At 36.5% G+C, this 26,141-nt stretch overlaps 1 protein-coding gene across 4 annotated transcripts in view; it reads right to left on the bottom strand.

The window, feature by feature from the left end:
- MOB2 (MOB kinase activator 2) overlaps positions 1–26,141 on the bottom strand; it is a gene marked incomplete at its 5' end in the record, with an annotated part of 130,129 nt that overhangs the window by 46,189 nt on the left and 57,799 nt on the right. Inside the window, one exon of one of the 4 annotated variants that reach the window (XM_081315304.1) lies at positions 4,520–4,689. The exons of 2 other annotated variants lie outside the window; for them this stretch is intronic. In XM_081315304.1, coding sequence (XP_081171430.1) covers positions 4,520–4,689 — 170 coding nt within the window. Of the gene's footprint in view, positions 1–1,861; positions 2,040–4,519; positions 4,690–26,141 lie in introns of those variants that run through there. One more of the 4 variants, XM_081315301.1, reaches the window with a different exon arrangement.

Here is a 26,141-nt window from a genome sequence, read left to right as displayed (position 1 = left end):
AAGGTAATTAAAATAACACTACAAATACAAAAAGTTAATAACAATTAAAATAATTAAATTATCCTTGAGTAAAATATAAAACGCCTATAGCTCCAATTAAAACCCAATTATAATAAGTTAAAATTAAAATTCTCAGTCCTGGCCAGAAAGCTCAAAGAGCCAGGTCTTCAGGTCCCGGTGGAACGAACGAAGATCAGGGGCAGTCCTGAGCTCTATGGGTAACTGGTTCCAAAGGGCAGGCGCACCCACAGAGAAGGCCCTCCCCCTGGGTGTTACCCGCCGGCAGTCTTTTGCTGGCGGCACCCTGAGAAGGCCCTCCCTGTGGGAGCGCACAGGACGAAGGGAAATTGATGCCGGCAGCAGGTGTTCCCTCAGATATCCCGGACCCACGCCATTTAGGGCTTTATAGGTCATCACCAGCACCTTGAATCTCACCCGGAGGGCAAACGGAAGCCAATGCAGCTCACGGAGCAGAGGTGTTACATGGGAGTATCGGGAAGCCCCCATCACAACTCGCGCGGCTGCATTCTGCACCAGCTGGAGCCTCTGAGTGGTCCTCAAGGGCAGCCCCTTTACATTAGCATTTAAAAGCTGGTGTGAAGTCTAATTAGTCTTGAATTAGAAATCTACAATATGTACTCTGCCTTTTAAAATTAGCAGTTACAGGGATCATCTTGAAACAAGTGAAAATTCAGCTTTTTTCAATTTTAAAAATCATTATTTTCAAATAAATATATCTTAAAATATGATTCTGTAATAAGCAAATATGAATATTGCTTGATAGCTAGAGATTATCAAACACAAGCTTTGTTAATTTCAAGAATCACTTATAATTATTGTAAAGGAAATTAAAATTCCAAAAGGAAAAAGTTGATTTACATAGGAAGGGTAGCAGTGGTTTGTACCATTAATGAAGAAGTTCTATTAACTATCACCTTTAAGGCCCCAAATAAAAACCAACTAAATGAAATGGTATTGAGACTCTTCAGCAGAACTAAGTATTATGCATATATCACAGGTTATTGCACAATCATTTATTCATACTGTCACAATAATGTAGATCAAACCATGGCATTGACTCTGCTAAAACAAATTACTGGATTTTCTAATATACAATTTCACTGTAACCTGCAAGCAAAGTGATTATTTTTTTAGCTTATATTTTTAACAGATGAATTTTGCTTTCAATTTCTTCTTACTTTTGAAAGCTAAAGTATATAGCTAAGAAGATCAAGATCACACAGAAGTTCCTGTCCTACTATTAAAACAGGAAATGCACATCCTTAAGATTTTCTCTCCTCCCGCAGCATATTTGTTCCCAATGCCACTAATTAAAGATTATGGATTGAAATGGCACAAGTAAACAATTCATGCTACAACTACTGCTACATCACAATCCTATTATTATTGTGCATCTTCTATGAAAAAAGGAGAAAAAAAATTCAAATGGTTTTTAGTAGGAAAGACAGAACTATTTTCTTTTCCAGAGAAGGTAACTTGTAGCCTATTTTGGAAAAAAAAAGTGGTACAAAATGAAAAATGATACACATTCCACAATCATATTTTATCCAGATTTCTATATCACTGTATCTGTCTCCATTCTCTTTTTTCAGATTTCCATGGACTTTTGTTTCACACCTCTATTAACCCAATTAAAATGAGACACTAAGTGCAAAATTAATTAACTATAAATAATGGTTGTTATGAGGACCTGCTTTATATGGACTCACTGCAGCTTTCCTAAAAAAAATGAAAAGTTTAAGCTGAACAAAAAGAGATATTTTCTTTGGCACTGTTTTCATTAAAATAATGTTATGAGGCCACCTGCTAGTCTTAATTAGAAATAAATTAATCTTCTTACCAGTATTGCTTAAGTATCAATTTTGTTAAGGACCTCACAGCATACATGGATTAAAAAAAAAGGATTTCAAAATAATCAAAATAACGCTTCATGTGGGAGAAGGAGTGGCAGAACCTGGGGAAGGAGTTAAAAGAGAGATTAGCCTAAAATCCCTATGTAGCCATAAGCAAATTAAATCCAGCATCCCTTGATTTCCATTGACTCTTATTTAAATCCAAGCAGGTGGTAACCATTAGTTGAAAAGATTCCTGTGCATAGGCATGGTTAGCAATAAATCAGTTTAACTGGACCTTCACGTGTGGATCTGATCTTTTGCACCTGACACTTCAGTTCTTTATAGCACAATAAAGTTTCATGGAAAATATGGAACAGTGACGCTGATGGCAAGAATCTGATCGTCCTCTCCTTAACGTTATATTAAAGATGACAGAAAAGATGAGCATTTCATACTGCATCCAGCCCAAGAGTAAGAATCTCATGACTGTAGGGCTCTTGGTACATTCTGAGCTTGGTTGTTTCCTTGCAGACATTTCATTACCTAACTAGGTAACATCATCTGTGCAAGAAGGGAGTGGGGTTTGTTCTCTTGGGCTGTCAGTGTTGGCGGAAGTGTTCTTGGTGATTGCTTGATTAAGCTGTTATTTTTTTGTTGGTCTGAGTTGATAGTTCCTTGATTGGAGTATTGTTTACTTCTTGATTGTTGGTCTAGTATTATTCTTTGTGATCATCCCTGCTTATCTGTGTGTTGATTGGTAGTGATGAGGTGTTTAGGTCTTTTTGTTTCCCTTTTGGCTTTTTGATTGTTTCTTTTGAATGGTACCTAACTGTTGTGTATCTCTATGAGCCCACTGCTGGCTGATTTGTCTGTCAGGGTTTCAAGAATTCTCTAGTATTTTTGGACTTGGCTTGGCCTAGGACAAGCGTGGGCAATTAATTTTCCCAAGGGGCCACCTCAGAAACTGACTGTTGTTCTGTCACTACAACATCCCGATACTGCCACTGCCCCACACCTTTCCTGGGATGGCTACACTGACACCCCGATACTGATGCCCTTCCCTTACGCACCAATCGCCCTGCCCTTTCACTGCCACTACAGGCTGGACTGGGAGCTCCGGCAGGCTAGATGTGGCCCACAGGCCATAAAATGTTCAAATCTGGTCTAGGATGCTCAGAGTTTCCCAGTAGAAGCTATGGTGAAGTCGTCCATGTGTTGTGAAATTAAGGAATTTTCATCATGTCTTCTATTGTTCTTTGGTGTTCATGGGTGTGCTAGGCTTCTGCCTGTTTGTCCTAGTAGTAGCTGTTACAGTCCTTTTACTATATGTTGTAGATGATTTCTGTTGCTGGGGCTGCTGGGTCTTTTAGTTTATTTAGGATGTTTTGGAGGGCTTTAGTTGGTTTGTGTGCTATGGAGATGCCATGCGATTGCAGTAGTCCACTAGTGGTTTCTGAGATGTTTTTTTATGTATAGCAGTGTTATCCTTTTCACAGTGTGTATTAGTGGTGCTATATTGGCTTGAGTGGTCAGGCACAGTTTGATAATTTGTGCGCTTTGTTGGAAGTTGTTATATAGACGATCTGTTTCCTTTTCTTGATGTTCTAGGTTGCTACAGTATGTTTGGACTCATCTAAATAGTTTTCTTAAGAGTACTAGATCAAAGTATCAAAATTCCTATCAAGTTTCTCACAACAGGTAAACTGGTAAGAGATAAAGCATGCTTGGACTATAAGACATTAGCACAATTCACAGAAGCATAATATGTAACTATCACTAATGTATGGATTCCTATTTCAATACATGGTCAGAAAAATACAGAGGATACCAAATCTTCCGCCTATCATATATTTAAGCCCTTTCAACATAATTAAACTTTCGTCTTCACTTTCATCTTCACATTCCTGAAAGCACTCATCAGTTCCACGGGATCGCACAATTTTCATTCAGAACTATTACATTCTTGCTGTTTTCCACACTTAAAATAGTTCATACCTTTATCTGATTCATTTGATAATGTGTTCTTTGCTATTTCAATCTTCTACATACCAGGGACATCTCAGATGCACCCATATATTTTGAAATCTGCCCCTCATCTAGTAAAAGTTAAAGCTTTCACATAATGCTTTTCAGTAAAGAAAGAGAAGTTGTAGCCTTAAACATGCCCTTGCTATATGCAGCATTCTTACTAATGGTAAGAAGAGTTTTGGATATTTTGGCCAGTATGTCAGAAATGCAGCCAAATCTCAGTTTTATTCCAAGCATCTTATCCTATTCAAGTGAAGATTTCCAGCCTAGAAATTAAATGTTGCTTGCACCCCACCAACTAGAAGTTTCATGCAGTGTATTAATACATGCAACATATTTAAAGACTTGTCTTATTCACGTACAATAGCGAGGTCATAAAATATCCAGAGAAGCTTGTGCAAAAATAAAATCCTTAGACTTAACTTGTTTTTAAATGCAAGGCAGGACTGATTATAAATAAAGCACACATAAACAGACATCATGTTGGGGAAAGTACATGGACGGGCTGAAAAGCAAGTTTTCCCATAGGGCTGAAAAGCAAGTTTTCCCATACATTCAAATTTTACTCCTCTTTCCCATTATTTTAGTAGACAGAAAATAAGAAATAATGGAAAGAAATTCTTATATTTTCTTACCTGTTCAGTGTATAAGACCCATTCTTCTTAAGTCTCATGTTCGCAAATAGAAATTTTAGGGAAAAAATCAGAATAGAACAATGTTTGTTCCAGTTTAATAAGAACAAAAGCACCTGTTTGTTAGAAAAGCATTTGTTGGTCAGAGAATCTCTTTCCTGTTTCACAGTCATCAGTGGGAAAATCAGAAACCGTCAATTACTAGGAAGGAAATCATTACAGTCAAAACAAGAGCCGAGGCTGTAAAATAGTCCACCCTATTTACGAGCAACATTATTCAAAATTTAACAAAACCTGTCAGCTGAAGCAAAGGGGGTGATGGAGAGAAGAAAGTGACATCCCCAGACAAGTTTTCAAGGATAAGTTTGCAGAAGTGAAGAGTCAAATTGGATGGGCTTTGCCTTCCTCTTTTAATTAAGTTTGCAAGCTGCTCCAATGATTCCCTGTTCCTTTCACTCCTGCTTGACTTATTACTCAAATATTTGTGACTGCCTCAGGAGAACAAGAAAAATGACAAACAAAGCAAGAGAACTGGTTTCCATGTTCTTTAAAGTCATAAAGATTACAAAGACAATCGAACAGGCAAGTAGGTGAAACAGACAATTATAATAATGTCAGCAGATTTGATTGCTGCTTAGCTACTTTAACACAAAATGTACAGCATGTTATTCTTGAAGAGAAGCACAGTGGCAAAAGGAGGGGCAGAAGCTTCCAAGGGCTCAGTCCTCACCAAGCTGCCTTCAATAAATCACAGTATCTCTGATTAAGTTGCTTAGCTTCCCTTCCTGTACAGCTCATCTGCTACCTGACTGCTGAACATTGTACTGTGATCCATGAAGTTTCTGTAACACGTAGCCAGTAATCATGTTTAATATGGAACCTGAACATTAGTAGCAAGATACAACCCAGATTGGAGACTGGCACAATCTAAAAACAGACATATACACTTAGATGTCACAAACATCTCATCAGAAAAACCTCTTCCAAATATAATTTACTAAGTGAATTGGCAAGTAAGAACAGAAGTGGTACAGCTTCTTATATGACTGAAACAATCGTTTTAAAAATAAAATACCAAATTATATACCTACAATTTAGGCAAATCAAAACAAAAATTAAACTGAGAAATCTGTTATACTCAAACAATGAAGCAATTTAGATTTGACAGATGGCAGGAATGGAATGGAATGGAATGGAATGGAATGGAATGGAATGGAATGGAATGGAATGGAATAGAATAGAATAGAATAGAATAGAATAGAATAGAATAGAATAGAATAGAATAGAATAGAATAGAATAGAATAGAATAGAATAGAATAGAATAGAATAGAATAGAATAGAATAGAATAGAATAGAATAGAATAGAAATAGTTGGAAGGGACCTTGGAGGTCTTCTAGTCTAGCCCCCAGGTTTATGTTTGAATATTAGTAGCTTGGGTTGGTAGTTCGGCTGTTGGTTTGGAAATGCCTAAAGCATCTAATTGGTGATTCCCAATATTCTATAAACAATGCCACACAATTCCTGGACAAGCTCAACACCTACACATTAATGAAGATGAAACAAAGATATCCTTCGATGTTACGGCATTATTCACATTGGCAGATCGGAAAGTAGCAGTTGACCTAATCAAAGAACTACTGGACAACACACAACCACCAAGAGGACCACTCACAACAGAAAGCACATGAGAACAACTCCAACTATGCTTAACCATCAAATTTGACAGAAAGATCTATGAACAACTGAAGGGATTGCCTATATGGGATCTCCTATATCTGGCCTGGTCGCAGAAAATTGAAGAAGTTGCACTTCCACAAATAAACCCCAAGCTATGGGTATGTTACGTGGACGACACCTTTGTGATAATCAAGTGCAACCAGGTAGGTCGACCAAACCTACCAAAAAATCAACATCTTCGCAGACATCCAATTTACAATAGAAACCAAGAATAACAACGAACTGCCATTCCTAGATATTCTTGTAACCAGAACCACCAATGGGCAACTTCTAACATCCGTGTACAGGAAGGCAACACATACAGATAAAATCCTCAACCTCCACAGCAACCACCCCAAATGCTACAAACAAAGCTGTGTCAGAACACTGTTTGGGAGAGTGGAATCCCATTGCAACACCACGGAAGCCACATCAGCAAAACAAAAAATACTTACAGAAAGTCTTCGAGAGAAATGGATACCCACGAAACTTTATTTGGAGTTCCCTACCTACACACAAACAATACAAACACCCAAAGCAACACAATAACTACAACAGGAACAACAATGACCATACAAATCACAATTCCCTATATACAGAATGTTTCAGAGATGACAGCAAGACTACCACGCCAACATGACTTCACAGTAGCCCACAAACCAGTCTCAAATCTCCGACGAACCCTGTCGAAACCTAAGGAGCAGACAGAAACAAACCAAAGATTAGGCATCATATACTGAATCCAGTGAAGTACAAAATGAGTGGAAGGCTGCTTTAGTTTACAAATTGAATTACAGACAGGATGGGCCTCCACAAATCTGATATTCTTCCCACATCGGTACAGGAAAAAATGTTAACCATAAATTTGTTGGCTGTAAAGGATGGATAAAGATTAAGGAAATAACCAGTATCTTAGTGATAGATGACAATTCAGTTGGAAGGAACTGTAATTGTACTTTTAAATCTTACACTGGAAAACATGTTTATCTGAGACTTTTATTATTATTAAATATATATTTGGCATATTATTCAATATGAATATTGCTAAACTAGCTACTAAAGCCATCAAGTATATAGAATTTGATTCCCCAAACATACACACGCAAAAAAGCTAGTGAAACATGTAAAACAGGACTTTCAAAAAAGAAAGCCCAGTGTGAATTATCCCTATTGTTTTGACCTGTTGTTTCAAACCAATCCATTTTGAACAGAGCAGCAAAAGAATCTGCAGAAATGCAAATGATAAAAAAAAAATGTGTTTGCGATGCCTTAAGAATTCCAGACCAGGAAAAATTTAAATACATGTACATGGAAGTACTACTTTTAGTCTGCCCCAATGCCAGAACTAGCTTAGAAGAAATAGTCAGGAGGCAAAGACTGTATCTGTAACCTGAGGAACTCCACTTACAAGGTGTGTTTGGTCCCTAAATCCATTTGAAGCAATAGCGGAAAAACACATCCTTTTTTGTTAAAGGAGTAATGCTAAATATTTGGAGTTGTTGTTGTTGTTGTTAGCTGCAAAGTCGTGTCCGACCCATCACGATGGGTATTTGGAGTTACTTTTTACAAATATTTCTTTATAGTGCTACCCCATATGTATAAAGTGCAGTCACATCGAGTCTCTAGTAAATATATCTTACTTTATCACTTCAATATATGGAGGATTGGTCTCTTTATGTTTGAAGACTCTCATTTGAATACTACAAATTTTCCAATTTAAGGGATTTAACAGCCTGTTTTACTCATGTTGTTTTAAGTTTCAGTGAGAAGTAGTAGTACCCTCCCAAAACAACTTACACAGTCATACCTAAAATATTATTTAATGAGGCAGTTAACGTAATTTATTTATACACCATCCAAGGTCCCTCTGTGAGGGAGATGGGCAGTTTCAAAATTTGATAAAAAATAATATATATTACTAGTAATTTACAATTCAAGGTATTTAAATGTTAAATATGACCACCTTAATAACATCACAGATTGAAACTTCCCTTGAAAGTTCTATTCTGACTACACCATTAAGAAGGGTGTTCAGTGTTCAGGGGGAGGCTATTCCATAGGTATAGAGTATTTATTGAAAAATATTTTTTATCGCTCCCCTCCCTAAATTTGTTGAAAAGGCTGGTTATTTGTTAAAAAAGGTTGAAGATATATTCAAGGTTTGCTTCATTACAAAAACATCTGAAATCAAAGACCTTTAAGGATTATTTTTATCTACCTTTGAACTAAAATAGCTGGGTGTGTAATCAAGCTGCAAATTATTCCAATTTTATCACTCCCTTATTTTTATTAGGTTGTTCAAGATCTTAATAAATATGAACATTTTCTTTCAGGAGTCAACCACATGAACTTCGGTGGCACTCCTATGAGAAAAAAAATCAATGTTGTTTTCCCATTTCATTTCGTATGTTTCTTTTGAGAATTATAACATACAAGGATATATATAGTTTTTCGCTGTGATCTGAAAATTAATAAAGAAAATCAATAGCTAGCCACAATCTGCTAAGCAAGAGCGTGACCTGTCCTGCTGGGGTATTTTAAAATTCAGTTACCAGCAAAGCACAAAAGAGTACATAGAAAGTCACTGGTAAGGGTAACTATCTTTAAAAAAGTAATTTTAAACAATCACTTAGATATCCAAATTGAAAATTAACATGATGTCTTAGGAGCTGGCACTACACTCAGTTTAAGCAACAGGCGGCGGGTGTGTGTGTGTGTTATGTCTTTATATACTTCTCTATTGCCCTTTGCTTTTGTTCATTTCTTTTCATGATAATGCCACATTTTAAAATCATTCTGCATCTAATTTTGCGTATCAAAAGTCAGGTTCTTAAATTATCTTGTGCTGAATTCCTTATATTCCCAATATCACTCCAAGAGGAGGAATCACAAAGGAATTGTTTCATTTCTTTCTATATTCAGCTATTAAGAATCTGTAACAACCTCAAGCACACACAGCATGAAGGGAGGGGGAAGCAGGGTGGCTGCATGCTAAAAGCTGCTTAAGTAGATTTAGAATAGTGAATTGAAGTTAATAAAATAGTTAAAAATATATTTCAAAGGTCCTACTTTAACCTTTTTTTAAAAAATAATAATAATGCAGTCTTATAATAATAAAAATTTCTCCTGGTTAGCATATTTGTAAGTGGAACTACCAACAAAAGGCACAGATTACAACTAAGCATGCTTAACTACATGTTGAATTGTGGGCAATATTCTTAAACATCCCAAAATATAAGGCTGCTACTCCCCAAAACCCATGTTTATAATATTGCATGCATTTTTTATTTTATTTTTTAGAAAGGAGGAGCAGGAGAAGAATTCCTGTTTATTTTCCCCTCCTTCTACAGCAAAGTTATAATCAGGTGATTATGCATAAGCACATTTGCCCAAATACAGGAAGCGACTCCACAGCCTGCCAATTTGCTCCACCCAAGTGCTCCCAGTTGGTATAAAAAGCACTGCTGCAAAATATAGTCCCTGACATAATCCAGGAGAAGGAAAGTTTGGCGGTACTATGGGAAAAGAGTAATAAGGCTACATTTTAAAAGGGAGAGTAAATCACTTCAGCTTTTTGGAATGAGAACAGCTTATAATAAGTTTTACCTTTCAGGGTTTGTAGAAATACAATGAAATACTGTAATAAATCTGAGCTCATTCCCACACCATTAGGCAAACATTTAACAATTGACTTTATAATATCTTAAAGACATTGATTATATCTTTTAATTTCACCTTACTTTCATCAATTGCATGACTGTAGCCTTGAGACACAAAATATGTATGTGTTCACATATGTAGCAAAACCAAAGGTAGGCAGAGAAAATGATAACATATTAACAAAATAGACGCATGGTGTGGTGTAGGCACTCTTTCTTTGCAAGAAAAAAAGCAGGGTATATACAAATGTAACAATCTGACATTTGTGACTACATATTAAAATGGATACTCACTGCTATATAAGATTTCTGAAGGTGTAGTTTGAGTTTACTTCCAATTATTATTTTTAATTTTTAATTCCATTTATATATTTATATTTATATTATATATTAATTTTATTTATATACCGTCCTTCTCCCGAAGGACTCAGGGCGGTGAACAGGGCAAATATATAAAAAATACAAAAATACAAAAGTTAAAAAGGAATTAAATATATGCCCACTAAAAACAGTAAATACAAATATTAAAATAACAATAAGAAACCCCACCCATCCCCCATCAGGCCAGGCCGGCTTGTTCAAATAAGAATGTCTTTAGATCACGACGGAAGGAGCGAAGGTCGGGCGCCATCCGGAGCTCAACCGGTAACCGATTCCATAGCTCCAGGGCGCCCACAGAGAAGGACCTCCCCACCCTTCTCCGAAGACTCACTTTTTCAGTCAAGTTCAGCTACTGATGACTACTACATGGACATACCTAGGCAGTATTCTTGCCAATGCTATGGAAGTGGTTTGTCATTGCTTACTTCTGGTATGGGTTTAGATGTCCTAGTCAAGCCTATTATTTGGGGATTTTCTGGTTGCCTCTGTTCCTAATTAGGCCTAACTTTGCTTCACTTCTAAATCCTGACAAGACCAGCTACTGCCAAGAAAAAACCGGAAGGGCAAATGTCACATGCACATTCCTATAGCTTCATTAATCACAGTTGTTTTACACATGTCATTCAGCCATTCTGTTACTAACGTTCTGTATACCTCTTGAACAGATGAGTCACTCACTAGAAGTCGGCCTGCATTAGAACTGGATTTCCATTATTTCAATTATCCATAGAAGTCTTAGTACTTCAGCCCTGTCACCAGGCAATCGGGATGAAAACAACAGCAACAAGAAAATCAGGTAGCTCTGGTGGCAAATCCAGTTCTAATGCAGGCTAACTGCTAACAAATTGCAACAAAATGCCTAAGATTTAGCAATGAATTTAAGCTGTCAAAAAAAATCTGCTGCAGGAAGGAAGAACTTTGAAAGGTCTTGATTCTATCTTTTACGGATTTTGATTTTCTTACATGTCTACCCTGTTAAAACCTATTTTTGAAAAAGCTCAAGAGATTAAACAAATCTATATGATGAAAAATGATTTGCAGATTACAGATGCACATCCTGGGTTGGATTCCCCTCAACCAGCTCCTCCTTTCAGATGGGAGCACCTGCTCCACTAACTACGGTAGATGCTTCTATTTACTAAAGAGGAAACAATTTCCAATGCCCCCCAGCATTACCTCTGTGATATTCCAGGAGATCCAACAGCCCTTTAGAGCAGATCCTTATAGTGTTGTACATGGGACAGATTAACAAAAAAAAAGCTTCCTATTTTACTGATTGCAATGTATTATTTGCAGAATTGTGCAATGAAAAATGAATCAGTTTTTTTAAAATCGAGTCCCAAATAGTTGGTTCGTAGCATCTTTCTAAGCTAAGTCTAGGTCAAAAGTGAGAGGCATTATGTTCTTCCTCCAGGGCTGATCTCAGCTGGCATTGAGAGGTTTGGAAAAAGAAGGGTCTGAGGACCACCTACTGTAGAATTCCACAGGGCTTCGCATTCTCCCCAATTCTTTTCCGCAGGCTCTCGGTGAGGGTAGTGCAGGGTCAGGTGTCATACATGATATAAAGTGATACCCGTCTGCCACAGAAATCCAGGCTCAGTACCTGGAGGCTATGAGAATCTGGATGGGGAGGATCAGGCTTAAGCTGATTCGCAGCAAACCAAGCGGCTTCCGATTCTAGAATGTTCTCTTTCCAGGGACTTCACAACTCTAGTTCTTAACAGGCTTCCACTCCTGCAGGCAGAACTCATGTATAATTTGGTGATCCTTCTTGACTCAAGGCTCCTGTTCAACGAGCAGACGGCAGCTGTGGCTATTAGACGAATCCATCTTATACGTCAATTGTGATTTTTCAGGAATTGTGAGAGGACCCTCTCACAATTACACAGACCTTAGTCACCTCCCATCTGGATCCCTGCAATATGAAGTGTTTTATGCTCATTGATTTTTTTTCTGGTAGCTGTGAGCCACTTAGCATGATTCTGTGAGACAGGTAGTCACAAGAATCTGAATGATTGCCCTTGTTACTAGTACTGTTTATTTGCAAATATCTAAATTCTGCTTGTCTAAACATAGAGCCATGATAATAAGCACAGCAGATTTGCCACGAGGAATGGTCAACTTGCTTTCTGAGACAATTTTTTTCTATTCAACATAGCCATGTAAACAAGCATGTGGGTTTCCAGATTTTACCCCACTATCTTATAAATAGCAATATCACTAACTGCATCTAATTAACAAAACAAATAACATACACTATGTAGTTTTGCTTTTTATAACAGTCAAAAAATTTTGAACTATAGTATTAGCTACCCACAAATACATAATGGCCTTATTTTAAATCTAAACCAAACCTTTCTATGTATAGAAAGAAGCAAAAGAGAGTTTATTTCAATTCCAAAGTTTTTGGACTTCATATCAATTCTGGGCATTTTTTTTAAAAAATAGCAGATATTAAAAATCAAAAGAAAAAGAATATAGCTGACCAGAAGATAGAACTATTTATTGGAAAACAAGTAGGTTCCTTAATGTTTTCAGTATTTCTTTTATAAAACCATGAAATATTACAAACTGAAAATTCCAAAAAACAAACATCAATTGGAGGAAGGGGATGAGGAAGACACATGAGTGACTATAGTTAATTTCTACTGACAAAATGTATGGTTGGTATCGCTTGCTCTCATTGGCACCCCGTTCAAGCATCTGTCATACTTCTTCTACAACATCGTTCCCACTGTGAGTGGTATTGGCAACAAATGTAGAATATTCCATGTGTTATGAGCACTTTTTCAAAATGTCGGTGACCAGTCACAAAACAATCATTTAGTAGAAGCCAAACTGCTGAAATTCTTTCTGTAATTATATACTTTGGTTTCCCAAGATGTTCTCCACCATTTCAGTTTACATTTGACTTATGTCTGGCCTGCCTTATCTGGGACCCTCAGGCATAACCAAAAATACATGTTATGCTTGAGAACGATACTTTGTTTCCCATTCCTTTCCTTAACGAATCTGAAAAATAAAATGAAGATCAGGAAGCCTCCTAGGTGACAAGGTGCATGTTGGCGGAACACTATATGACTTAGGAGCATCACTAGGGATCCCAGCTCAGCAGATTTCCCCAATCTTTTGATGCATATTTAGAGAGGAAATCTGCAAGATGCATCCATTCCACTGACAAAAATACATCATTCGACATCATCAACTAAAGAATCTCTCCTACTGAGAGAAGTAATAGAAACAGTAAGAGAAGTTAACAAGAGCAAGCTTTTATTTTTATTTAATTAAAATCAAACAGAAATGCAAATATTTTTAAGCAGTTTAAAATATCAACAACTGCACTTGCAATGTGATCAAATAAATATTCTAAATGGAAGAATGGAATAAACATCAGTGTAAAACAAAACACCGTATAAGCTTATTTCCATATATAGTTGGTTTTTATCTGTAAAGTCACATCTCAGTCCTCCATCTGAAGTGATCTATATATTTAATTTTTTAAAAACTTGTTTTTCAGGATTTCCCAATTTTTAGGTCACAAAGCCAGGCACACAGCTGGAAGGTGATCCAATATAGAAGGAAGCAGTTTGGAAAAGCGCTTCCTCTCATTACACAGCTGCCAAATAGCTTATCTCAATTTGTCAGCAAAACCTCAGAAGGGCTATTGAGAAATACCAGATTTATTGCCAAATATCCCTTCTTTTATCTATTACTAAGCACCCAATTTGCCACAAATGTTGATGACAGTCCACAACACAGAGACACAACTTCACAATAAGTTACATACTAACAACTGATCCTATCCAATCCTACAATAAATCACAGACATACTATAGTAGGAAGCGTTTACCTTACCAAATTCAGGAAGTTTCTTCATCTAAAGCAGACATGTCAAACACAAGGCCCGGGGGCCGGATCCGGCCCGTGAAGTGGTTTCATGTGGCCCGCGAAGCCATCCTGGAAACAGTGAGGGAACGGCCCCCACTGCCTTGGCCCTGGCCCAGAGACCCTCCTTCTGCCAGAGACCCTCAGATCTGTCCCACTCCTGCCCAGGCCCCCATAGGCACCCTTGATGCGAACGATGTAGAGCTGGCCATGCCCACCCAGTAGGCCATACGCACTCTAGCCACACCGACCCAGTAGGCCACGCCCACCCTGGCCATACCCACCCGGCCCCCTGAGGGCAACCACAATGCTGATGCGGCCCTCAATGAAATTGAGTTTCACACCCCTGATCTAAAGTATAAACCTTAAAAAGATTGCTAGATGGTAACAAAAATTGTTAAAAGGGTAACAAAGTTGTTGTACGGTAATGTCCTAATGGTAACAACCAATCTTTTCAGTTTAGATCTGGCATGAAGGCTACTAAAATAAACTATTGTGTTAACCAACCTGGTACAAAAACAATAAAAAGGAGCCTGAACAGGACTGAAGCTGTAACAGGAATGCACAGACAATGAATATACATACATCCACTGTCTTCTGAAGTGCCATCCAGCTTACACAATATTCTAAAATGTCTTCTGGCTATGATTAACTATGTGAATACCATGAACCATATTACATTAAAGGAGTAAGCAAAATAAGATAAAAAAAGACATCATCTATGTTTCCAATAATCAAAATCTTGAGAATTCTGCTTGAAAGAACGACAGACATTGCTATTTGCCAAAGCCTAGTACACAAGTCTCAGACAACAAAAATAAAACCTATTCCAACTCCCACGCATAAAACTTATCCCAACATAATATGGCTGAGTTTGCTATATTATGCTTACTTAATTCTAAAAAAGAAGCAATCTAAATTCTATGAGTAAGGTAATTACTCCTCCATTATATGAGTAATGTATGAGGTGCAATCTAAATCTCATTTGTCTTTGACTTGGTATCTCTCAACTGAATTTTTCCTTCTTAAGAGAAACTATATTACCAACTCTTAAGAAATACCAAGCATCAAGTTATTGTCCTAGGAAAATCAGGTAGCTACAGTAACAGAAAAAGCAATTAATATTCCTGGTGGCCAAATGCAAGACCCTTTACAAACGAGATTTTATACATACACCACGCACGCACCTAACTCATTTTCAGTTTTCAACACTTAACTGAGTAAAAATATTTTAAAAAAATATGATCTGGAAGAAGCGACCAATATAAAAAGAGACACATAAAGCTCAGTGGTGTGACAGTTGTATACAGAACATGTTGTCTTCCTCACTGATGTTGACTTCTGCCGGAAATGGGACTTAAGACCAAAAAGGGACCAGAAGCTAACTGCTTATTATGTTGCCCTGTTTGAAATCAACTCCCTTCTCATTTGAGAGTTAGTCTGCATTTAGTTGTTTACAAATGATTATCCCCAGGAAGACAGAAAACTGCAGTTTCAGGATTGCCATTTTAATTCTTCATACCAAAACTTGTTAAAATAAACCAATCAGGTTCTGACGACAAAGAAAACAGTCTCTCCCAGACAACTTGCTCTTTAACTCTCCAAAATACCCTCTATCATTTAGACTGTCCTGACATTCTTCTTGTATCTGCCAGACACTGATATATGGGTCTCAGCAACAACATAACTAACAGAGCTCTCCAGAAACTTTTCTAAAATATGCCTCCCACTCACTGCCTCCTCCACTGAAATTCCTTCACTCTCCAAGTTGAACATACAAAGTTTTTCTTAATAGGATAAAATAGATTTTATAAAAAGTCACCCAGAAAATGTTTATAACAAAGTGAATTTAAAAGTGGGAAAGCATTTTTTTAACAAAGCCTTGAGGGATTTCTCAAAGCTTGGCATGAAAAAAGGGGTGTGTGTATGTGTGTGTGTGTGTGTGTGTGTGTGTGTGTGTTAATTCTGTAAACCCTGTCTGGATAATCTAAATTCCAAAATGGCACAGATAACAGAAATGTACTATGACAGAACTTAGTCAGAGGTTTCTAAGAACCTGTTAGTATTTTATTATGTTTATCTGGGCAAATGAACCAAATATGTATGTATATTTGTGGATGCATATTTGTATTTGAATATTGATGCATGTATGTATGTAATCATAACAAGAACTGCTATTTTTATTTGGTTGAAAGAGATATGAGATCATAATCAGAATTAAATCATTACAACTGGGTATTCCGGTAAAACAGAATTCCATCATTAAATTATTGAGAAAAAGGATGCATATAACAGAACGAACCTAATGAGGCATAAGGCTATTATATTTGCAATTGCAACTGCATTTTCAGAAGAAGGAACTTAACGAATCATTAATAAACTAACAGTGCTGAATCAACACACGATTATTTCAATGGAGCTTCTTTTAACAGGATTAAATCTGGATTTTGCTCATAAAAGGGTATTGTTTTTTTAAAAAAATTAAAGGACAGATTCTCCATTTCCTAGAAGTTCAGGGCTTAACATTATATGCTTTAGGTTCTTATAACAAAACTGTTTCAAGTTCTGCCTGTTCTCATGAGCAAGCAAATGTCCTACTGCCCGATCAGCCCCACTTAAACTCCGCTTACATATGGAACCAGTTATATTGACTAGGAATCCCATCTGGAATGTCTATTTTTTTTGTTACTTCATAATGTAGAATCTATGATTAAAATATAAGAGGAAATATGCCACAGGTTAATAACATGGAGGAGGGCAGGCATTCAGAAATGGTGTGAGATGTGCAGTAGGAATATCCCTTTAGAGCAGCTAAAGTGATAACATGAAATTTAGTGGCACCTTATGCACATACAGGAGTATCTTCTGTTCAAATAGGACAAATTCTAATCTCTCCGGGACAAGCCTGCTCCTTATAGCAAAACTGATTTAAATGATAATTAAAAGCAACATTTATAAGACCTTGGTCAACAGTGGCTCAAACTCTTATAGACCTAATAAATATTCAAGTACTCACTTTATTTTATAAAGCAGTCATTCACAAGATTATCAATAATATACATAATAAAAGGACTGAGTTAATGGCTATATTCACTACATGATGCAGTTAGATTTCTTAAATGTCTAATGTCTATTATAAATAATGTATTTACAGTACATTATTTACAAAAATGTAAATATCATGCAAGTAAAATGTCATCTACTAATTAGGACCAAATGTTTTGGGGGAAAGCAGGTTCTTCCATAAAGGAAAAAAGGTAAGAAATACATTTTTAGCTGACTAAAAAATCCATAAACTTTAGTTCACTAGTTCTAGTAAAGTTCCTGACAACTGCAGTTTTATGCAGTTCTTTAATTCCATCTTCAACACAGATGAGTTCCTAGTACTGCAGAACTTAGAGTGCAATTTTCTGCGTTCCAGAATGTCCTTTAATTTTGAAAATTGGCTCTGGCAATTCCACCTCTTCTCAATTTTGAATAAACTCAAGATCCCATGCTATACATGCTCATATTTCCTTTTTGTTGAACAAAAACAATTTATTTATTCAAGAGGGCTAAGCATATTTTTAAGGTCCCTTCAACTAAAACTATTAATTACAAATGGCCTTTGTAATTTAGGATGGCAAGTTTAACAGGCTTTCTCAAACTCATATAACTTACCACCTTCACAAATAGGAATATTCTAACTTACTAGACACATATCATACCAAGTGGAAACACCTGACTTTGGCTAAACTCAGAAGAACCAAGCTGGATCAGATCTGGTTAATACTTGGAGAGGAATTCACCAGGAAATTCCAGGACTGGAATAGAATAGAAACAGATATCCTGACAAAGACAATAGTCGGCCTTTCCATATAGTGATTATGAAAATAAGACATGTCACTACAGTAACAGCAAATGATATCGTTACCAGGAATCACACTTGGTTGTGTGAGACTTTATTAAAGATATATATCCATTAAAAGCTGATACTAAAAAAAATAACAATAGTACTGTGCAGGTATAGTACAAGACAATATTTGCATAGTTGGATCAATATCTTAAAAATTATGCCATAATAAGGTGTCTTTCATTTTGGTTTAATGATTATGTGAATACAGTCATGGTGATACATAAGCTATATTTTACAGCCAGGCATTATTAATCAAATACGATTAGAACAAGCCATGGTTAAACACTACATGAAACCAGTCATTTTGGTGATAAGAAAAAGTATTACATCAGAGATGAAAACATTGCAACTATGACATTTGACATTCTGTAGGACCACATGAAAATATCTGATGAAGCTCTCACATCAATAGGAGATCCATAAAAGACACCCAGCCCCAACAAAATGAGTTGAGGTCATACTACTGAATTTCAGCATTATTACCCATTTCACCTTATTATGGTATAATTCAAGATATTGGTCCAAATATGGAAATATTGTCCTATACTATACCTGCACAGTACTATATTATTTTTGTTAGTATCGTCTTTGTATGCATATATGTCTTTCATAAAGTCTCACAAAATCAAGACAAATTCCTAGTAATTATATCATAAGGGTGATGGGAGACCATTTGGGATCTATAAAGTGCTCATTTCTCCATTACACCTACACATTTTTTGTTGCTGAAGTTCTAAAAGACCTAAACAACTTTGTTTCAAAATAGAAAATAGACTCCATCTTGTGGTGGACATATAAAATTGCAAGAAAAAACCTGCAAAAATATTGCTTTAAAAATCCTGATTCCTGACTTCAATAGCTTTTATATAATATTGTTGCATGCTGAAGAAACTTGGTGCTAAAAGTGACAGAGTTACTTATGAAAACAACTATTTTATGCTTTTAAGATATTTAAAAAAGTTATGTAAATGTGATGATGTTTTGATATTAGACCAACTTCTAAGATTTTTCTATACCTATAGCTGAATAATGGATTTAGTGAATGCTGCCCTCTAGTGTGCAAAAATGCTAGAAAAGCAAGATATTTAAATATTCTTTACATAAAATATTGTTCAGCTTTGGACTATAACTCAATATACTATAAACACCTTACTTACGAGTAAATACTTAATATTCATTTGAACACTTTAACTAATTCCTAGATACCCAAGTGGGAAAAATATTTTACTATCCCAATGTGATATGTACACTAGAAATTAAATGCCAGAAATTAAATCACCGAAAGAAAAAAAACCACATTGAAAAGCTATCTATAGAAGCTACAGAAAGAACCTATCATAACCTATAATGTTTCAGACCTCTATTTTTACTTCAAAATCAGCTTTACATCACTTCTAATTTTAGTTAATCTACTTTAAAATATATTTTGACCTCCAGCCATTGTATCTGTTTTTAATGGAACTTCTAAATTTTGAGCAGTACAGTTGATATTTAGTGGTATTAATTAAGAACAGTAAAAATGTGAAATATTTTGAAATATCTAGTTATATGGGAACTAAGAAAAATAACATTATATATGTTAGTCATAAGTTATCAAGACATAAGATTATATGAACTTACTTAACCCAATGAAATTCAAGGCTCACTGACTTAAGAAAAACAATGTAATTAAACCTTTGCTGATTAATGTTTAGAGGTCCAACAAAGAATTTAATCCATTAAGATTTTCTTACCGGAAAGTAATGAACAACTAAAGAGTTGGGGATAATGGCCAAAGTAGGTCCTACTAGTAACAACTGTTCCCACCCTTCTTTGAATTATGAAGTTAACTAAAGTCAGTGCTTAACATAGCCTTTTTTCTTACTTTGTATTCTTGCATTTCATCTGTATCTACTAATATATTGAAGCATTAATAATTACTACTCTACTATCTTGCTTCATTTCTAATTCACAAGAAAAAAGTCAGTTGGCTTCCGGTGGTGATGCGACGCTGAAGACAGCCATCTCTGGGCTGTCCGCTCCGCAGTTTTGTTGAATCACTGAAAAACAGCGCCGATCAGCTGTTTTGGTGATTCGGAAGCCCCCTCCCCGGGAGAAGAGGAGGGGGTGAGGCCCCAGGTAGGGGTTGAGCTCTCCGGGGCCGCCTGAGCTTTAAGTTTGGGTGGCTGAAGGATTGAGCCCCCCCGAAGCCTGGGTTTGCTCCGGGCTGTGCAGCGTCTCTGCTCTGTGATTTTTGGAGCAGAGCCAAGCGTTAGCAACCACCCCTGCCAGAAGGAAAGACTCTTGAGTATCAAGACGCAGGCAGAGCGGTACAGGTCAAGGTGAAGTGGACTTTTATCTTTACTCTCTAGCTCAACGGATTTTATGGATTAAAAGTGAAAGTGCGCAAGAAGTGAAAGTGGGGGAAGATGGCGACGAAAGCCTCTAAAGTTCTTCGGAGTGCGGGGGCTTCCCCGGTGCAACAGACTTTGTTGCAAGCTTTGCTCCCTCCCACACCTGCTCCGGCACTGACTCTTAAAGATTTACAGGATGCCTTTGAAAAGCAAACACAATTAATGTCAGATATGATGGAAAAGCTGGAGGAGAAAATGGAAGAGAAGCTGGAAGAGAAGTTTAGAGCAATGAGGGCAGACATCTTGTCTACAATTGAAAATGTGGTTGTATGTGTGCAAAGCTTGGATGAAAAAGTGGAGGATCTTAGTCAAAAGAACTCTATATTAGAAGTAAAAGTATTAGAGAATGAAAATATAAGGGATAAAATGGATGGAGACTTGAGTCTGGTCCAGTACCATCAGATGGAGTTTGCTATCAGAATCAGGGGCTTAAAAGAGAATCCTAATGAAGATTTAAAGCAGCTGATCTCCGAGGCTTTGGAAGTGATACTGGGCCAATCAGCAGCTGAAATTGAGGGAAGTATAGATAAAATCTTTCGTGTGAACTCCTGGATTGCAAGGCAGAGGAAGTTACCTAGAGATGTGGTTGTTTACTTTACAAAGAGAGCAATTAGGGATGAAGTTATTCAAGTTGCTTATGATACTAAGTTTGTGGTTGCTGAGCAAGAAGTTTTGGTTTTAAAAGAGATTCCTCCAAAGATTTTAAGGAGAAGGAAAGATTTTGCCTTCCTAGCACAGGAACTTAAGAAATGTGACATCAAGTTTAGATGGGCGATTCCAGTGGGCACGGTGGTGATGCATGAAGGTAAAAGATACCGTCTGGTTACCGTGACTCAGGCATGTGATTTTTACAGCAAAGTTTTAAAAGCAACCCCTCTATCACTTCTGGAAGCTGTAAAGGGATATGGCGAGGGAAAGCCTCAAGATGCTGATGGAACACAGACAGAGGAGAATGGTGCTGGAGGGGATCAAATTACAGTTTCATCGGCAGCTGCTGGAGAGCAGAGGATGACGCGTGCCGCTTTAAGACGAGTGAGACAAGAGCAAGAACAAGATCAGCAGAAAATTATGGAACCTCCAAAGCGTACTTACAGTGAAGCTGTGGGAGGGGCGCGGCCTAAGGAAGTTACAGGGGTCCTGGCAGACGTGCTCCAGAAGCTTCGGGATGCCAAGAATGGTGACTAAGTTTCTAACCTGGAATGTTAATGGATTAAATTCACCACAGAAGAGAAAGAAAGTTTTTCAATATTTAAAACAATTTAAGACTGACGTTATTTGCTTGCAAGAAACGCATATTAGGGTTATGGACCAAAAGTACTTGTTGAATTCAAGGTTGGGTACACAATTTATTGCTTCTGCAATGAATAAGAAAAATGGAGTGGTTATTTATGTTAAGAATACTCTGACAGCGGAACTAATTGAAGTAGATAAGCAAGGAAGATATGTTATGATAGATTTGCTGTTAGAAGGCAAAAAAACGCTTTTAGTTGGACTGTATGCTCCAAATCAACAACAAACTGACTTTTATAATTCACTACATACAAAGATTACCCAGTTGGATTATAAATCTTTTATTTTTATGGGAGATTGGAATGGTGTCTTGAATGTACAGCTGGACAAATCGGGGTTTTTTAAACATGCCCCGAGTCATGCTAGACTGCCTAAATCTTTTTTTGAAATGAAGGATGATCTGGAATTACGAGACATTTGGCGTGAAACGCATTTACATGAAAAGGATTATACTTTTTTTTCTGATAGACACCAATCTTTTTCTAGGATTGATTTTATATTACTGACTAATGATTTTTTTTCTAGGATTAAGAAAATAAAGATTTGTGCAAGAACTATATCTGACCATAGTCCAGTCTGGTTAGAGATCAATAAGGACAATAGAGATAGGCGCTCCTGGTGCGTGAATGAGAATTTGTTTAGAAATCAGAGAAATGTGGAAGAATGTAAAAAGCAGATGAAAGACTTTTTTGAAATTAATATGAACAAGGATACTTCTATGGACATGGTTTGGGATGCTAGCAAAGCTTATATGAGAGGGGTGTTAATATATATGAATAATAAATACAGACGTAATATGGAAATTAGGAGGAATGAACTGGAGAATGAAATTAGGGAAAAAGAAAAGGCCCTAATTTTGAATCCATCGGATGTGAAGATTAAAGAGGTTATTAACTTGTTAAGAGGGCAATTTGATAAGTTGATGGCTGATCAGGTGGCAACTAACTTACGGTTTGCTAGGCATAACACTTTTTGCAATGCCAATAAACCAGGTAGGTGGCTAGCCTACAGGTTAAGGAAAAAACAAACGGCCTCTAATATAGATAAAATTGAATACAAAGGAAAGGTTGTGTTTCAACAGGATCTTATCAAGGAAGCCTTTGTGGATTTTTATTCTAAACTATATGTTAAGGAGAAGATTAATGAAACAGATATTGATGTATATTTGAAGAATGCTAGCATCCCGGTTCTTACACAGGAACAAAAGGAGGAGATTAATCAATTGATAACAGAAGAAGAAATTTTTATAGCAATTAAGGAATTGAAGTTGGATAAAGCGCCAGGTACGGATGGTTTGACGGCGGTCTACTACAAACATCTACAATTGGAGCTGATAAAGCCATTAAGGGAATTGTTTCAGACAATTCAGAAGGGGGGAAAGGTGCCTCCGTCTTATTTCTTTGATTCCGAGGGAAGATCAAGATGCTACTCAAGTAAAAAACTACAGACCAATATCACTTTTAAATACAGACTACAAGATATTTGCTAAGGTATTAGCTGATAGATTGATGAGGGTTTTGCAACAGATGATTCATGGGGATCAAACCGGGTTTATTAGTGGTAGACAAATGAAAAATAATGTGAGGCATATAGTTGATGTGGTGGAGTTTTTGGAAAGGAACAACCAGATCCCTGCGGCGCTAATTTTCTTAGATGCTGAGAAAGCTTTTGATCAATTGAATTGGCAATTTTTGATGAAAGTTTTAGATAAAATGAATTTTGGGGATAAATTTTTACAACCAATTAGGGCATTATATCAAAAACAAACTGCCCGAATAATAGTTAACAATAGTCTGACTGAAGTATGCAATATTGAGAAGGGCACAAGACAAGGGTGTCCGTTATCACCTTTATTATTTGTTTTAACATTGGAGATATTATTGATAAAAATACGGAATTCAGAAAAAATTAAGGGTATTCAAATTAGAGATCAGGATTATAGATTGAGGGCGTTTGTAGACGATCTGGTTGTTACGGTGACTCAGCCAGAAAGCTCTGTTGTGGACCTGATGGAGATAATAATGCAATATGGGAAGGTTTCTGGATTTAAGGTTAATGTACAAAAAACAAAAAATTTGGCCAAAAATATGACAATACCGCAAAAGGCCCTTTTAGAAGGATTAACTGGATTTGAGATTGTTAAAAGGGTTAAATATTTGGGGGTGTATCTGTCACCCTCAAATGCAAAGTTATATAAAAATAATTATGAAAAGTTATGGGGAAAAATTCAAAAAGAATTGGAGAGTTGGGAAAAATTGCAATTGTCTTTACTGGGAAGAATTGCAGCAGTGAAAATGAATGTCCTGCCTAAATTTTTATTTTTATTCCAAATGATACCGATTCTTAAAAAAGATTCTAATTTGGAAGAATGGCAACGGGGTATCAATAAATTTGTGTGGGCAGGGAAAAGGCCACGAATTAAATTTAAGATTATGCAGGATACTCGTGAAAGAGGTGGTCTTAAAATGCCTAATCTTAAATTATATTATGAAGCTGCTGCGTTGTCAGGAATAAGTGATTGGATTAATTTGACACAAGGGAGATTATTAAATCTTGAGGGCCATGACTTGTTATTTGGCTGGCATGCATATTTGTTGTATGATAAGAAGGTAGATAATGTATTTAAAGTGCATATTTTAAGACAGGCATTGTTGAGAGTTTGGAAGAAGTATAGACATAAGTTAGACTGCAAGATGCCGTTGTGGGCAATCCCAAAACATGCAATAGAAAACATAAATGTAGGCTTCAAACATGATGTGACTACGTATAAGGAGATCTTAAGTTTGGAAAGGAATGTCTGGTGTTTGAAGCCGTACAATCTCTTGCGAGATGAGAAGATTGTTCAAACTTGGTTCCAATATACTCAATTACGTGCCAGGTGGAAAGAAGACCAGAAAATTGGTTTCTCAATGACTGATGAAAATTTGATAAAGCAAATTAGAAATCAGGGTCCAGCACATATCAAATGGATATATCTTGCATTGATAGATATTGACTCAGAAACAGAACTTGTTAAAGACTGTATGATAAAATGGGCCCAGAATATCCAAGAAGTTATTACAATGGATATTTGGGAAAAGATCTGGGTGAGGAACGTAAAATTCACGCAAGCCCAAAATCTAAGAGAGAACTTTTATAAAATGTTTTATAGATGGCATTTAGATCCTAAGAAGCTTGCAAGTATGTATCTGAATTATCAACCTAAATGTTGGAGATGTGGTGGTGAAGATGCAACGTATTTTCATATATGGTGGACCTGCAAAAAGGTTAAGGCTTTTTGGATAAAAATTTGGTGGAATATGCAGAAGATCTTTAAGCAAAGGATAAAGTTTTGTCCGCAATTGTTTTTGCTGGGCATAATTACAGACGCTACTGTTGTGGACATTAAGTTGATGTTGAATTTAATTACAGCAGCAAGACTATTAATAGGTCAATATTGGAAAAAGGAGGAACTGTTGACTATAGAAGAATGGACACTAAAGGTTTCTGACCTGGCGGAAATGGCAAAGATTTCGGCTTACTTGAAAGATCATTCGCAAGAACGTTATATTATGGAGTGGAAAAAGTGGATTGATTATATTCAGAACAAATATGGGACTAAAAAGTTTCATTTAGCATTTGAATAAGTTTCCTTTTCTTTTTTCTTTTTTTTCTTTTTATTTGTAACATTAGTATTGCTTGTAGCCATTTTATATGAGCTAGAGGGCGATAGAATTAATAGTTTATTGTTGTTAGCATATGGATGTTTATGATTGTTCTTTGTTTTTATACCTTGTACTTAGCTCTCGGAAGTCGGGGGGGAGGGGGAATGGGGGGGAGGGATAGGGAGGGTTAGGTAGGGGTGGGGGGAGGGGGGATTGTTAAAGATAAAATGTACTGTAAAACTTTTCAATAAAAAAAAGAAGAAAAAAGTCAGTTATACAAATATTTCATAAATTGCATATTCTGTAAAAAAACAGTTTGGGTGCATTTTGGAATATTAGTGTCCTTCTGTTGATCTTGAATATTTTTAGTAACATACATGCTAGCAGCCAAATGCCTAAGGAGACCCGAGCAGGATATAAGTGGAAAAGACCTCAGCAATTCCATTTATGTTATTCAACATCTAATATTGGAGGCAAAGTATAGTCAACAATGACATTCCTGTCTTCCCTTTTTTAAATCAGTCCATATTAGTGCAATCATTACATTAGATCCCTAAACTTTATGCAATGTGAAGTACTTACTATTTTCTGTTGTTTCTGTCCCCAGGTTCTAATATTATTTATCTACACCATACACAATTTGATAGGGCTCTATCGTAACCTTTCTATTTACCATTAAGTAAAGCAGAGTAAGTATACTCTAGTTCCTATTATTTAGAATGCAATTTATTTGATTAGCATCTTCCATCTCCATGTTCCA

The sequence above is a fragment of the Vipera berus genome (genome assembly GCF_964194415.1).
Source record: "Vipera berus genome assembly, chromosome: 1".
NCBI classification, from domain to species: domain Eukaryota; kingdom Metazoa; phylum Chordata; class Lepidosauria; order Squamata; family Viperidae; genus Vipera; species Vipera berus.
The sequence above is the reverse complement of the archived record's forward strand: the minus strand, read 5'-3'. Positions and strand labels throughout refer to the sequence as shown.